This window comes from Synchiropus splendidus, chromosome 17 (genome assembly GCF_027744825.2).
Source record: "Synchiropus splendidus isolate RoL2022-P1 chromosome 17, RoL_Sspl_1.0, whole genome shotgun sequence".
NCBI lineage: Eukaryota > Metazoa > Chordata > Actinopteri > Syngnathiformes > Callionymidae > Synchiropus > Synchiropus splendidus.
This window is the reverse complement of record NC_071350.1, coordinates 12338365-12350697: the sequence shown is the minus strand read 5'-3', so window position 1 is coordinate 12350697 and position 12333 is coordinate 12338365. Positions and strand designations below refer to the sequence as shown.

At 45.8% G+C, this 12333-nt stretch overlaps 2 protein-coding genes across 3 annotated transcripts; one reads left to right on the top strand and one right to left on the bottom strand.

The window, feature by feature from the left end:
* The first annotated feature begins 181 nt into the window (after nucleotides 1-181).
* kl (klotho) lies at nucleotides 182-7647 on the top strand. Its single transcript, XM_053848025.1, has 13 exons — nucleotides 182-940; nucleotides 1511-1941; nucleotides 2009-2088; nucleotides 3200-3362; nucleotides 3463-3568; nucleotides 3639-3788; nucleotides 3850-4085; nucleotides 4168-4363; nucleotides 4425-4603; nucleotides 5532-5639; nucleotides 5709-5814; nucleotides 5882-6008; nucleotides 7079-7647. Exons 1-13 carry the CDS (start codon nucleotides 218-220, stop codon nucleotides 7411-7413), a joined length of 2940 nt encoding a protein of 979 aa, XP_053704000.1. The 5' UTR covers nucleotides 182-217; the 3' UTR covers nucleotides 7414-7647.
* A 22-nt stretch (nucleotides 7648-7669) lies between these two features.
* rfc3 (replication factor C (activator 1) 3) lies at nucleotides 7670-10719 on the bottom strand. 2 transcript variants are annotated; one of them, XM_053848026.1, is made up of 9 exons: nucleotides 10561-10719; nucleotides 9250-9387; nucleotides 9055-9122; nucleotides 8893-8990; nucleotides 8644-8825; nucleotides 8449-8585; nucleotides 8279-8377; nucleotides 7953-8022; nucleotides 7670-7888 (listed from the first exon to the last, which is right to left on the bottom strand). In XM_053848026.1, the coding sequence occupies exons 1-9, from the start codon at nucleotides 10645-10647 to the stop codon at nucleotides 7697-7699; spliced, it is 1071 nt and encodes a 356-aa protein (XP_053704001.1). In that variant the 5' UTR covers nucleotides 10648-10719; the 3' UTR covers nucleotides 7670-7696. The 2 variants fall into 2 exon arrangements, with proteins under 2 accessions (XP_053704001.1, XP_053704003.1); XM_053848028.1 differs by lacking the exons at nucleotides 7670-7888; nucleotides 7953-8022 and adding an exon at nucleotides 8100-8172.
* Nucleotides 10720-12333: the final 1614 nt, after the last annotated feature.

Here is a 12333-nt window from a genome sequence, read left to right as displayed (position 1 = left end):
CTATAATGGGCAAAATATGCGAATCGCATCGGTCATTTCCTTTCGCGTGACGTTAACACGAACTGATGTGACATCCGCAGCTGCTGCGGCACCTGGGTCGCTGGTCCGCGGCTCCATATTTCAGCCCTCCCGCGCGCGTCAGGTGCTCCCGGCTAATAATTGACAGGTTCGGAGAAGCGCAGGGTTTCAACGAGAAGCCGCGCGCATTCATGACACCATGAGCGGAACGGCCGCGTGCGCTCTGCTCCTGCTCCTCTTCCTCGGCTGCGCTGACCTGAAGCCGAACGCGGGTCTGAAAACGTGGAGCCGCTTCAGCCGGCGGCCGTACCCGGGCGACAAAGCCTTCCTCTACGACACCTTCCCCCGGGACTTCATCTGGGCGGTGGGCACGGCCGCCTACCAGGTGGAGGGGGCGTTCGAGAAGGACGGGAAGGGTCCGTCCATCTGGGACACCTTCACCCGCGGGGGGACGCGGGTGGCGAAGGGAGACGTGGGCAGCGACTCCTACCACAACATCAACGCCGACATCCGCGCCATCCGCCAACTCGGCGTCTCCCACTACCGCTTCTCCCTCTCCTGGGCCCGGATCTTCCCCAACGGCACCCGCGGGAGCTACAACGAACTGGGCACCAACTACTACCGGCGTCTGATCCGGAGGCTGAAGGACATCCGGGTCCAGCCGGTGGTCACGCTCTACCACTGGGACCTGCCGGAGCATCTGCAGCAGACGCTGGGCGGATGGAGCAGCCCGGACATGGTGCGCATCTTCAGCGACTACGCGGACTTCTGCTTCCAGACGTTTGGGGATGACGTCAAGTTCTGGATTACCATCGACAACCCGTTCGTCGTGGCCCGACATGGCTACGGCACCGGAGTGGTGGCGCCCGGGATCAAGAACGACCCGGACCTTCCCTTCCGCGTGGGACACAACCTACTGAAGGTGACCCGATGACGCTCGTTTTGGGGTGTTCAAAGAAAGTTCTGTAGAAAATGAAGCGCCGAAGTTCCAAGCCTTGATTGAATGAAACTGAATTACACAAACCTAGATTAAACAAGACTAAATGAAACAGGCCTGGATTAAATAAACTTTACTTAAATAACCTGGATTAAACAAAGCTGAATTAAACAAGTCTGGATGAAATAATCCTGGATTAAAATAGCCTGAATTAAACAACCCAGAATTAAACCAAACAGAATTAGAGAAGTAAAGAACTAAAGAAGTCCAAATGAAATTAGTCTGGATTAAACAATCCTAATGAACAAAGGCAATCAATCAGTTAAATTTGGATTCAACAAGTCTGGATCAAATGAACCTGAATTATCCAAGCCTGGATTTAGCAATCCAGAATGAAACAAAGTTGCATTAAACAAGTCTCAATCATAAAGTCGATCTTAATCCTAAACTGAGAGCAATATTTTTACTTCCAAACAAACAGGTGAAACGACTAGCAACACGTAAGTGCCAGAAATGTTGCCTCACTACATGGACCTGGATCTGTGTGACCCGCAGGCCCACGCTGCTGCCTGGCACCTCTACAACCGCCACTACCGTCCCCGGCAGCGCGGCAAGGTGTCGATGGCGCTGGCCTCTCACTGGATCAAGCCCATCCACACTCGGCTGGACAGCCTGCGAGACTGCCAGTGCTCCCTGGACCACGTGCTGGGCTGGTTCGCCCGGCCTCTCTTCACGGACGGGGACTACCCGCCCTGCATGAAGGCCACTCTGGGCTCCAGGCTGCCCTCCTTCACTGAAGAGGAGAGGGAGCAGGTGCGAGGGACGGCTGACTTCTTCGCTCTCTCCCACGGAGCCGCTCTGAGTTTCCAGTTCATCAACGACAGCCTGAAGTTCGGGCAGCAGGAGGAACTGGACCTGAGGATGCTGCTCTACTGGGTCAGCGCCGAGTACGACAAGCCGCCCATCTTTGTGGTGCAGAGCGGCTGGTAGGTCGGCACGAGCCTCTCCAGCGGGTCGGTCTCTGGCGCCTCACGTCTCTGTCCCCTGGAACAGGTACGTCCTGGGCAACACCAAGACTGAAGACCCCAAACACATGTACTACCTCAAGAGGTTCATCTCCGAGGCCCTCAAGTGTGAGTAGAACTTAATCAGTGGAGGAGAGACGAAATGCAGATCGCTACAACTCAGTTATCACCTATACATTTGGTCACGGCTCAAACAACAAGTGTGTCTGAAGGTTGAATACCTCGAGGGACCATATTTACTGTGCTTTCCTGCTGACCTCAGCAGTCGTCGAAATATTCCACTTCATGCCATTCCATTTTTTACTCTTTACTTTTTACTCATTTGGATCATCCAAACTTGATGGAATTAAAAACAGAATTGAACAAACCCATATTAAACTAGCCTGGTTTAAATAATCTTGCATTATTGTAGCCTGGATTAAACAATCCAGACTTAAACAAGCCTGTATTAAACCAAACAGAATTAAACAAAGTTGCATTAAAGAAGTCTGTATTAAACAAGCCTGGATTGATTGATTCTGAATTAAACAAACCTAGATTAAACAAGTCCAAATTAAACAGGCCTGGATTAAACAAACCTGAATGAAACAAGTCTGGATTAAATAACCCTGGATTAAACAATAGAGAATTAAACAAGACTGGATTAAATAACCCTGGATTAAACAATACAGAATTAAACAAGCCTATATTAAACCAAACAGAAAAAAAAGTCTGAATTAAAAAAGCCTGCATTGAATGAAACAGAATTAAACAAAACTAGATTAAACAAGCCTAAATGAAACAGGCCTGGTTTAAACAAACCTGTATTAAACCAAACCGAATTAAACAAAGTTGCATTAAGGAAGTCCGAATTAAACAAGCCTGGATTGAATGATTCTGAATTTAACAAACCTAGATTAAACAAGCCTAAATGAAACAGACTTGGATTAAACAAACCTGGATTAAACAAACCTGAATTAAACAAGTCTGGATTAAACCAAACGGAATTAAACAAAGTTGCATTAAAGAAGTCAGAATTAAACAAACCTGGATTAAACAAGCCTGAATTAAACAAACCTGGATTAAACAAACCTAATGAACAAAGGCAATCAATCAGTTAAACAAACCTGGATTCAACAAGTCTGGATCAAACAAACCTGAATTAACCAAGCCTGAACACATGACAGACACTCACCCAAACTGAATTCCGTTGACTTCCCGTGTGTCGTCCGGGTCCCAGCTATCGTCATTGACGGGGTGAACGTCATCGGCTACACGGCCTGGTCCCTGATCGACGGCTTCGAGTGGCACCGTGAGTACGGGATACGGCGAGGGCTGTACTACGTGAACTTTAAAACCCCCGACATGAAGAGGGAGCCCAAGACGTCGGCCACCTTCTACAGGTCTGCTGCTGCCGGCCGGTCAAAGATTCCGCCTCCGATCGCTCTGAAAAATGGATGCAGCATCTGGAGATTTGAAATGACGAAGAATTCTTCTGCATAGAAACGTCATCCAGAGAAAAGGTTTCCCTGAACTGCCGGAGAACCGTCCGGCTCAGGGGGTCTTCCCCTGCGACTTTGCCTGGGGGGTCTCTGCCAACTCCATTCAGGTGGGTGGGTGTTTCCTTGGATAGAACGGGATCAGCGCCTCAGTAGTAACGTGTTGGCGCCGTGTGGCAGGTGGAGACCACCCCTAGCCAGTTTGCCGACTCCAGCGTGTACCTGTGGAACATCTCCAACAACGGCGAGCTGATCAGGCTGGAAGGCTTGAGCGCACCACCTTTACGCCGATCGCCACACTGCGCCGATTACGTCACCATCCAGCAACAGGTGAGCTCAGCTGCCCGACCCCCACCGTCTGAGCCGTGCAAACCTCCTGCCGGTGCTTCAGGTGGATGAAATCACCGCCGTGGGCGTGACCCACTTCCACTTCTCCCTGAATTGGTCGGCACTGGTGCCCACGGGCGACGTGTCCCGCCCCAACACCACCCTGCTGGGTTACTACCGCTGCTTCACCCGCCAGCTGCTGCAGGCCCAGGTCACCCCGGTGGTCACCCTCTGGCACCACACCCGCCTGGGCAGCAGCATGCCGGCGCCGCTGGACACCGTCAACAAGTGGCTGAACCAGTCAGTGGCCTACTGCAGGCTTGTTTCTGCGTTACGGCCCATGTGCTCGGTCGCTTACGCAGATCGCATGGTTCCTCTTCAGTGAGACCCCGCAGGCCTTCGCCGACTACGCCCGACTGTGCTACAGGGAGCTGGGAGATCACGTCAAGATGTGGATCACGCTGAACGAGCCCAACGACGAGATGGTGAGCTACCAGGAGGCGCACCAGATGCTGCGGGCGCACGCTCTGGCCTGGCAGGCCTACGACCGCGAGTTCAGACACGCCCAGGGAGGACAGGTCAGCGCCGGCAAGCCCCAATCCCTGCCGTCACGCTACAACCCTCCGCTGGGTGTTTCAGGTCTCGCTGACTCTCTACATGGACTGGATGGAACCTGCCTTCTCCTTCAGGCGTGAAGACGTGGAGCCGGCCAAGAGAGTCCTGGACTTCCGCGTGGGCTGGTTTGCAGAGCCTATATTCGGAAGTGGCGACTATCCCACGTGCATGAGGAGCTGGCTGCGTCAGCTCAACTCTCTTGAGTACAAATTCCTTCCTTAACCATTCAAGTTGACACGTTACATTTTAATATGTCATGTATAAGCGCTGGAATTATTGTTTTTTGGCCACTAAAAAGAAGCAGCGATAAATGCTGTTCTATGTAATAAATATAGCTTTAAATACACTCAAAAATGGGGTTTAGAAGTCAGCTATGTCAGGGGTCCTTAACCTTTTTGATCTTGGCGCCCATTCAATAGAACTGATTCATGACTCTTCATTTCATTTGTGATCAACAACCATTTTTATCTACTTACACGTAAACAAACCAAATCCTTGTGAAATGAAATCATGTGATCAGTGCAAAGAAATTTGTCATCGAAAAGTCCAACCAGCAGCAGAACCAGGTGAAGTCATGTTCATCAAATTTACTAAAATGCACTTGATGCAAACCGTTAAGAAAATTGGCCTGAATAAACCCTGTCGAAATATCCTAAAATAAAATGTATTTATATTTTATATATATATATATATATATATATATATATATATATATATATATATATATATATATATATTTATATATATATATATATATATATATTTTTTTTTTAACTCCAAAGAAGATATAAGGGAAGTGTAAATGAAAGTATTGCTTTCATGAACAGTTTCTACTGTTGGCAGGCGGCGACATCACTGTCTTCATCAAGAACTTCTCTATAGTTGTTTGCTATTACAGATTTGCAGCTGTCAAGTCAATGCAGTGGCAGATTAATGCCACCATACGAATGTGGCTAATGTCTTAAAACGTCTCACGACTCAGAGGTGTAAAAGAAAAACATTTTTAACAGCCCTCTAGGGGGCGCTCGCAGCCCAACCATGGGCCCTATGGTTAGGAATCACTGATCTATGTAGTGCTATGCAAACACTATTTGCCTGATAGTAAGATGTTCCTGTGATATTTTTCGACAGTTTACCGATCTTCAACGAGGAGGACAGACTTCTGGTGAAGGGGGCGTACGACTTCTTTGCCATCAGCCACTTCAGCACCAAGCTGATCACTCACGCCAAAGAGGACTCGTACGTACGGCAGCCGCCTTTGTTTTCTGGAGCTGACAGGACAAGTGAGCCCCTCTGTGGTGTCTGCAGGTACACGTACACAGCCATGCTGGAGATGCAGTACATGATCGACACCACATGGATCCAGTCCCCGAGACCTGTCGTGCCCTGGGGCCTCAGGAAGGCCCTCAACTGGGTGAGACCTCCATCTCACGGCACCACCCCTCTCTTACCGTCACGTGACGGAGATCCCGCTCACCTAGGTGAAGGAGCACTACAGCAACGTTCCTGTCTACGTGATGGCCAACGGCGTCCAGGAAGACCCCGCCCAGTTTAAAGACAGCCTGAGGGTCTACTACCTGTACAACTACATCAACGAGGCCTTGAAAGGTGATGGGAGTCACTGCTGCGTCTGTGTTTTGCCTCAGCTGGGTTTAATTATTAGACAGTTATTTGGGTCACTGGCCTGAACTACTCGACTGAATACACAAATAGAACACAAATACACTTTGCCCCGATGTTAATGTAGTGACACATCCATGTAGAGTTTAATCGTTCACTAAAGAAAAAGATGAGGTTCGGTGCGGAATTCTGACGCTCAAATCCAATGATGTCTATCGAATATATAGAAGCATAATGCAAGTCATAATGTCTATGTACCCACTCACTCGACGTGTATCTAGAGGCATCTGTCAAAGCATGTCAAACAAGGAACTACAGTGGAGTTTGACATTGATAGAATATTTTGAAGCATAATGACATAAAGACATTGATAGAATATATAGAAGCATAATGCAAGTCTTAGTAATGTCTATGTACCCACTCACTCAACGTGTATCTAGAGGCATCTGTCAAACAAGGAACTAGCGTGGACTTTGACAAAACTGTCTTAAGTCATCCTGCATGTCGTGAACCAGTAATTCATTGCTCAACTTTGCCACCAAAAATGCACAGATTGGCGAGTGAAATTTTAGCAAATCCTCAGTTTTGTTTTGTTTTTTGCTCCAAAGTGCAGCTCAATTGTAAACAAAAAAATCATATCTTGACTTAAATCCCAACACAATTATTCATCACAATGAATCACTTTTAACTGGAAAAATGCCTCATTGATCAGCGTACATTTAGACCCTGAAGTTGTATAATAATGTCTACCTGAAAAAGATTTATGTTTAAAAGTAAAAAAAAACAATGTTTGCATGCATAAGTTGACTGTTAAATGCACTTTTACCCACAAATGCACATTACAGTCATGAAAAGTGTATTTTTCTTTCTAAATATATACTTAGTTGTAAACGTAAAACTTAGGTTCTTAAATATGTACCTTAATAAAAAAATGTATCCACCTAAATGTTTGTTGAGTAGTGTTGACACTACTCACTCACTTTATGTGCCACAGAATGTCTATTTAAGTTTTAAATACGTGCCCTTGCTCTCAAGTGTGTGACTCTCTCCTCCCTCAGCGTACACTCTGGATGGAGTAAACCTCAAGGGCTACTTTGCGTACGCCTTGAGCGACCAACGGGATCCAGGATTCGGCATGTACGGCCAGGTCCACGAGGAGGTCATCATCAAGGCCTCGCTCTCCAACTACCGCCACATCATCCAGCACAACGGCTTCCCGCCACCGGGGGCAGCAGAGCAGCAGTGCCCCAGAAGCCCTCAGCCGTGCGTGGGCTGCCAGGTGCAGGTCAACAGGCCTCTGGTGGGCTTCCTGACTCTGGTGGGGGCAGGGGTTCTCATCACTCTGGTCCTCATCATCTACTTCTCAGCGAAGAGGCAGAAGGAGTGTTACTAGTTACTGTGGCTGTTGTTGAACGCCGTAAACTGTTGTTTCAAAGCTTAAAGGGCCAATGAAGCTCACGCAGTCGCCTGAAAACCCTGCAGAATCCTGTGTGAGAATGTGATCATTGCAATGTTTTACAGCTCCAAAAGACCTGATTTAGATTCCCACCATCAAGACTGTGTTATTGTGACAAGTGCTGCTTTTGTGTTGTTTATTCATGATTAAATATAACACACTCAACACAATCTAACAAATGATTTATTGCCTGTTCTGCTAGACAAATGTTCATCCACAGCTAAAACATCATGGCGTCCAAGCCGTCCTCCATGAACTTCTTGTACATGGCCATGAACTTGGCGGTGAAGGCCTCCAGGTGGTAGATGGATTTGCTTCCCAGCTGCATTCTGTGTTCGTAAAAAGCAGCCATGTGCGCCACCTCGGTCTTCAGCTGTCCGTCGCAGTTGCTCAGCAGCTCTTTCACCAGACCCTGGTGGACGATGGCACTGTTAGTCACAAGCGACATGTGGAGGGGAAGCAGGACGGAGACAAACCTTCATGATGATGTCGGGAGGGATGCAGTGAGTCAGCAGCTCATAGAGTCGAGCTCGCACCTCCAGCAGCCTGGAACAGAACGGTGTGCTGAGGGACTCCCAAAAGCTGAGACTTTGTTTTCTCAACTGGTTAAAACACATTAAGGTGACAGTATGTACAGCTTAAGAAGCAGACGACAGGTCTCCCTCGGCTTGAAAGTAGCTACCTGCTAATTCACTCCTCAAAATGTGAATGAATAAAAACAGGTTATGAACGCTCTCAACTCAGATCCAAGCTCAACTTCCTCAAAACTGCTGACGTCCTTAACAGGGTTGGACCTACTGACCTCTGCGGGCTCTGCTGGCTGACGATAGCGTTGGCGGTCTCTCTGAGGTAAACTTCCCAGTCTGTCTCAGGAACATCTTGGTCTGAAGAGAACGGATACCTGCGGAGCATCATCAATGAATAAATGCTCTGGTTTCTATTAAAAAACGAAGGGAAAGTGACCGCACGTACTGCTGCACCCGACACGCTTCACACATCAGAAGAGCTTTGCGGAGATTCCGTCCAGACTTCTCGCTGATTTGTTTGGCCAGCTCAGGTGGGAGGGTCAGACCCTCCTTCTTGCAGACGGATGTGAGGACGCTGCAGACCTGCGAGCAAACAGGTGTCAGTGCTGTGGTCCAGCTGACCTGAGGCCGACAGCCTGACCTCTTCTGTGCTGGGGAGAGGAACTCTGACGGCCAGGCAACGGCTCCTGATGGGCCCGATGACTTTAGACGTGGAGTTGGAGCAGAGGATCAGTCGGCACGTGGACATGTACTTCTCCATGGTCCGGCGCAGAGCGTGCTGGGCATCCTTGGTGAGCTTGTCCACCTCTGTCAGCAGCACCACTGAAAAGAAAAGAGTGAGGTCAGCAGCGAGGATTCAAAATGGCCACCAGGGGAGGAAGACATGTACCTTTAAACTCTCTCTGTGTGCTCGACTGGATCTGCTGAGACTGAGCCACAGTTTTGATCAGCTCCTGGATCACCACACGGTCCTGGTTTCCAGCGTCGCTGTTATGGAAGTCGCACTGGTCACCACCCCGGATCAATAGACAAGGACGGGACGGAAGCTCACCTGGGATTGACTTCTAAATGGTAGTTGCTGGCGATGGTGTTGACCTCAATCTTCTTCTTCGAAGGTGCCTGGAAGACAAAAAGGGGAAATGAAGTCATCTTTTTGTTTGTTTTTTTTTATCACGCGACCCTAAAGCAGCGTTACAATGTCACAGAACACGAGGAAACTGCAGACTGATTCTGATATTCTTCTCACCACAATGGTTTGGTGCTCAATGCGAAGTTTCTCCACTCCAGCACCGTAGAGTTCCCGCAACAGGCACATAATGCGCGTCTTCTTTCCCGCCCCTGATGGACCGTAGACCAGTAAATGTGGGAAGTCGCCACATTGCACCTGAAACAACATCAAGGGCAATTCATGTATCTAGTTCAACAATCTGAATCAGCTTTATTGCCAAGGTCAGTGAGGAAAGTGCTTTGGTACAAGGTGCAATAACAAAGAAAACAAAATAATAATAATAATGTCAGACTGAGAATCGTGAACAGACCTTGATGTTTGTGGTTTACTTATTTATTGGTCACAATTAATATTATTGTTTATTTTTACTTTATTTCACGTGCAGTAGGTGAAATTTCAACTACATTGCAAAACAAAATCTCCGGTCAGAAGTTACACCTGCCATGATGTGCACTTAAGAGAGACTGACGTGAAACTAGAATCAGAAGAGACACAGATGTTACGGCGTTATTTCGAATTAGTGATGTTCGATTCCAATGACTTCCTTTCCGATCCCAGTAATATTCAGGGTGGTATCAACGATGCCGATATGTAAGTGACTACACCTCATCATAGCTTCCTGAAGAATACAAGGATGAGTTATTGTTATTGTTCATTTATTTAGTCTGAAAAAAACAAAACATTAAAATAAATTATTCTTTAATTATTTGTGCACATTATTTATGAAGTATTTCATTCCCAGGTATCTCACTGAAAAACAAATTATGAGACTACTCAGCACTGAATACTTAATCTTATTAGGTTCTAGCTACAAAAAGGGGGTACAAACAATTATTATACTGGCAACTACAAACTGAAATTACTAGTAAAATATTTCAACAAATAATGTTACAATAATTGCACTGTTAAATTAACATAAATTATTAATTCACGTTATATATTTATGAATTTAACAACTTAAGTTGGGTTTAAAATAATAATACAACATTTGGTAGCTAAAAAGTAAAGTTTACTTTTCATCGTGTTCCGGTTAAGGACATACATTACCTCAAATTACTTAGGTATAGAAAGTATCGCTATTTCGGTCTGAGAATCGATTTTGTAGAATTAAGATCTAGTATCGGAGGCATCGATATTTCAGGATGGATCCGCACATCACTATAGCGAATATTACACGGATGTTTTCGCTCATTAAAATGTTGATCACATCTCTGTAAACTTAATAAAAACATTTTACTACAGCCGTGTGGCGTGTTGTTTTCCGTCAACGTTCAGCTAAACGCGCTAAGCTAGAATCCACAGTGCAACGTGAATACAGGAGCCACTCACCAAGTTCTTCAGCTGGGCCGCTTGCTCCTTGTGAAAGTCGAGTTTACCCAGCAAAGTCGGCCGATACTTGTCCACCCACAGACTCATATTGTGGCGAATTTACGGACTGTTGTTGACAGCCGGCGGCTAAACTCCCGCGAAAAGTGCGCACGAACCACGGTTCCGGTGAAACTACAGGAAGCAGAAGAGGCCAAAACGCGTTTGGCGATTTATAAAACGTTAAATATAAAAGTATCAACGAAAGCAACCGAACGTGGCCTCACATTTTATTGTTTTATAATTAAGAGTTGATTCAGACTGATTGGTTCTTTTTAGATTTCTACTGGTATTTACTATAAATTATATCAGAACATTTGCTGGCTGGCTGATATAAACTATTAAAATAATAGTGAACCAACTAAAATGAAATAGAACACGTTAATATTTTAATGCAGGACAATTCAAACAATGCAACATATTTACAAAGACCATATAAATGGTGTAGAACACTTTAATTTGTGACAGGATTGAGAGAAATGCAAACCAGAAACAGCAACCAAGAAGCTGAAGGTATTACGTGCAACTGTCTTGGACTCGTGTGGTGACAGCAGCAGGATTTAGATGGAAGACTGATGTTGTAATCCCATGAAGGAATGTGACAACACACTGTAAACAAGTCTCAAAGTCACCTCCTGAAATCCCAATGATCCGAATCCATGTTGGTTTTAGATACTGCAAATCATATCTTACATATTTTTGTCAAAAAAATCAAGTCTTCTTCCAAAAGCACAAGCCATTCATGTCTGTCTCTGGCTGAGGCACGAGTCGTGATGCATGACTGTGACAGGAATCCTGCACATGGACAAGCGTGTCTCAGCAGGTTGACTCAGCATCTGTTGAAACGCCTGTGCAGCCTTCTGCAGAAGTGACGTGTCACTTAGGAACGACGACTGCACCGTTGATCGTATGGTGTTACTGTCGGTGGCAGTTCGATTTCTTTCCTATTTGTCTAGAATTAATCCATGAAATTCAACATGATCTGCCGAGTAACAAAATGTTGGGTTCACCCTTTGTTAACAGAAAATAGTGGTACTTATATGTAAAAGTGTGTTGCAGTTTTATCTGACAAAGTCAAACAAAAAAAGGTGAAAATTCTCGTGTAAAAATAGCAAAGAGTAAAAGCAAGGAATTTTACAAAATACCAAAAATTTAAGGGGGTTAAATGGTATACAATTAAATATAAGTAATATTTATTTTTGCTCTCGTATATAACACAAATATGTAAAAAATATCATGTCTCATGGCTGAGATATATTATTATTATTTGCAAATTGATGCTTTTAAATATATTTTTAATCACCAAAGAAATGTTTCTTTCTACATGTGTGATTCTCCCAGATGAAAAATGAAACTGCAGAATTCCTGTGTGTATTAGAAGTCACTTGCCAGCCATGGCCTCAGGCGGCAGTGTCAACCTTGACCAAAACCACTTCAAGACCTTGAGGGTCAACGGGCCCCTACAGGCTGAATGTTATCGCCAAGGTGAACATACACTCTTCCAAAACACAAAAAACTCAATATTTGCTGGAAAAGCTGTGGAATTCCGCAGTCGGACTAAAACTCTCGGGCTGCTCTCCTGCGTTTGAAGCTTTACAACGGCCTTTGCTCCATCAAAAGACTCAGACGTAACGAAAAATGAAGACGTGTTTGGAGCATTACCTCATGTTCTGCTGAGGAATTTGCCTCTTGGGTCATAAGTCAGTGGCTTCTGGCAACTTTGTGCTGTAATGACAG

Coding starts and splice junctions, on each gene's coding strand:
- kl (XM_053848025.1), top strand. CDS start 218: ATGAGCGGAACGGCCGCGTGCGCTCTGCTCCTGCTCCTCTTCCTCGGC. Junction 4,086..4,167: donor GTCAACAAGTGGCTGAACCA/GTCAGTGGCCTA, acceptor GTTCCTCTTCAG/TGAGACCCCGCAGGCCTTCG. Junction 4,364..4,424: donor GACACGCCCAGGGAGGACAG/GTCAGCGCCGGC, acceptor TGGGTGTTTCAG/GTCTCGCTGACTCTCTACAT.
- rfc3 (XM_053848026.1), bottom strand. CDS start 10,647: ATGAGTCTGTGGGTGGACAAGTATCGGCCGACTTTGCTGGGTAAACTC. Junction 8,826..8,892: donor CACACAGAGAGAGTTTAAAG/GTACATGTCTTC, acceptor TTTTCTTTTCAG/TGGTGCTGCTGACAGAGGTG. Junction 8,378..8,448: donor GAAGCGTGTCGGGTGCAGCA/GTACGTGCGGTC, acceptor GATGCTCCGCAG/GTATCCGTTCTCTTCAGACC.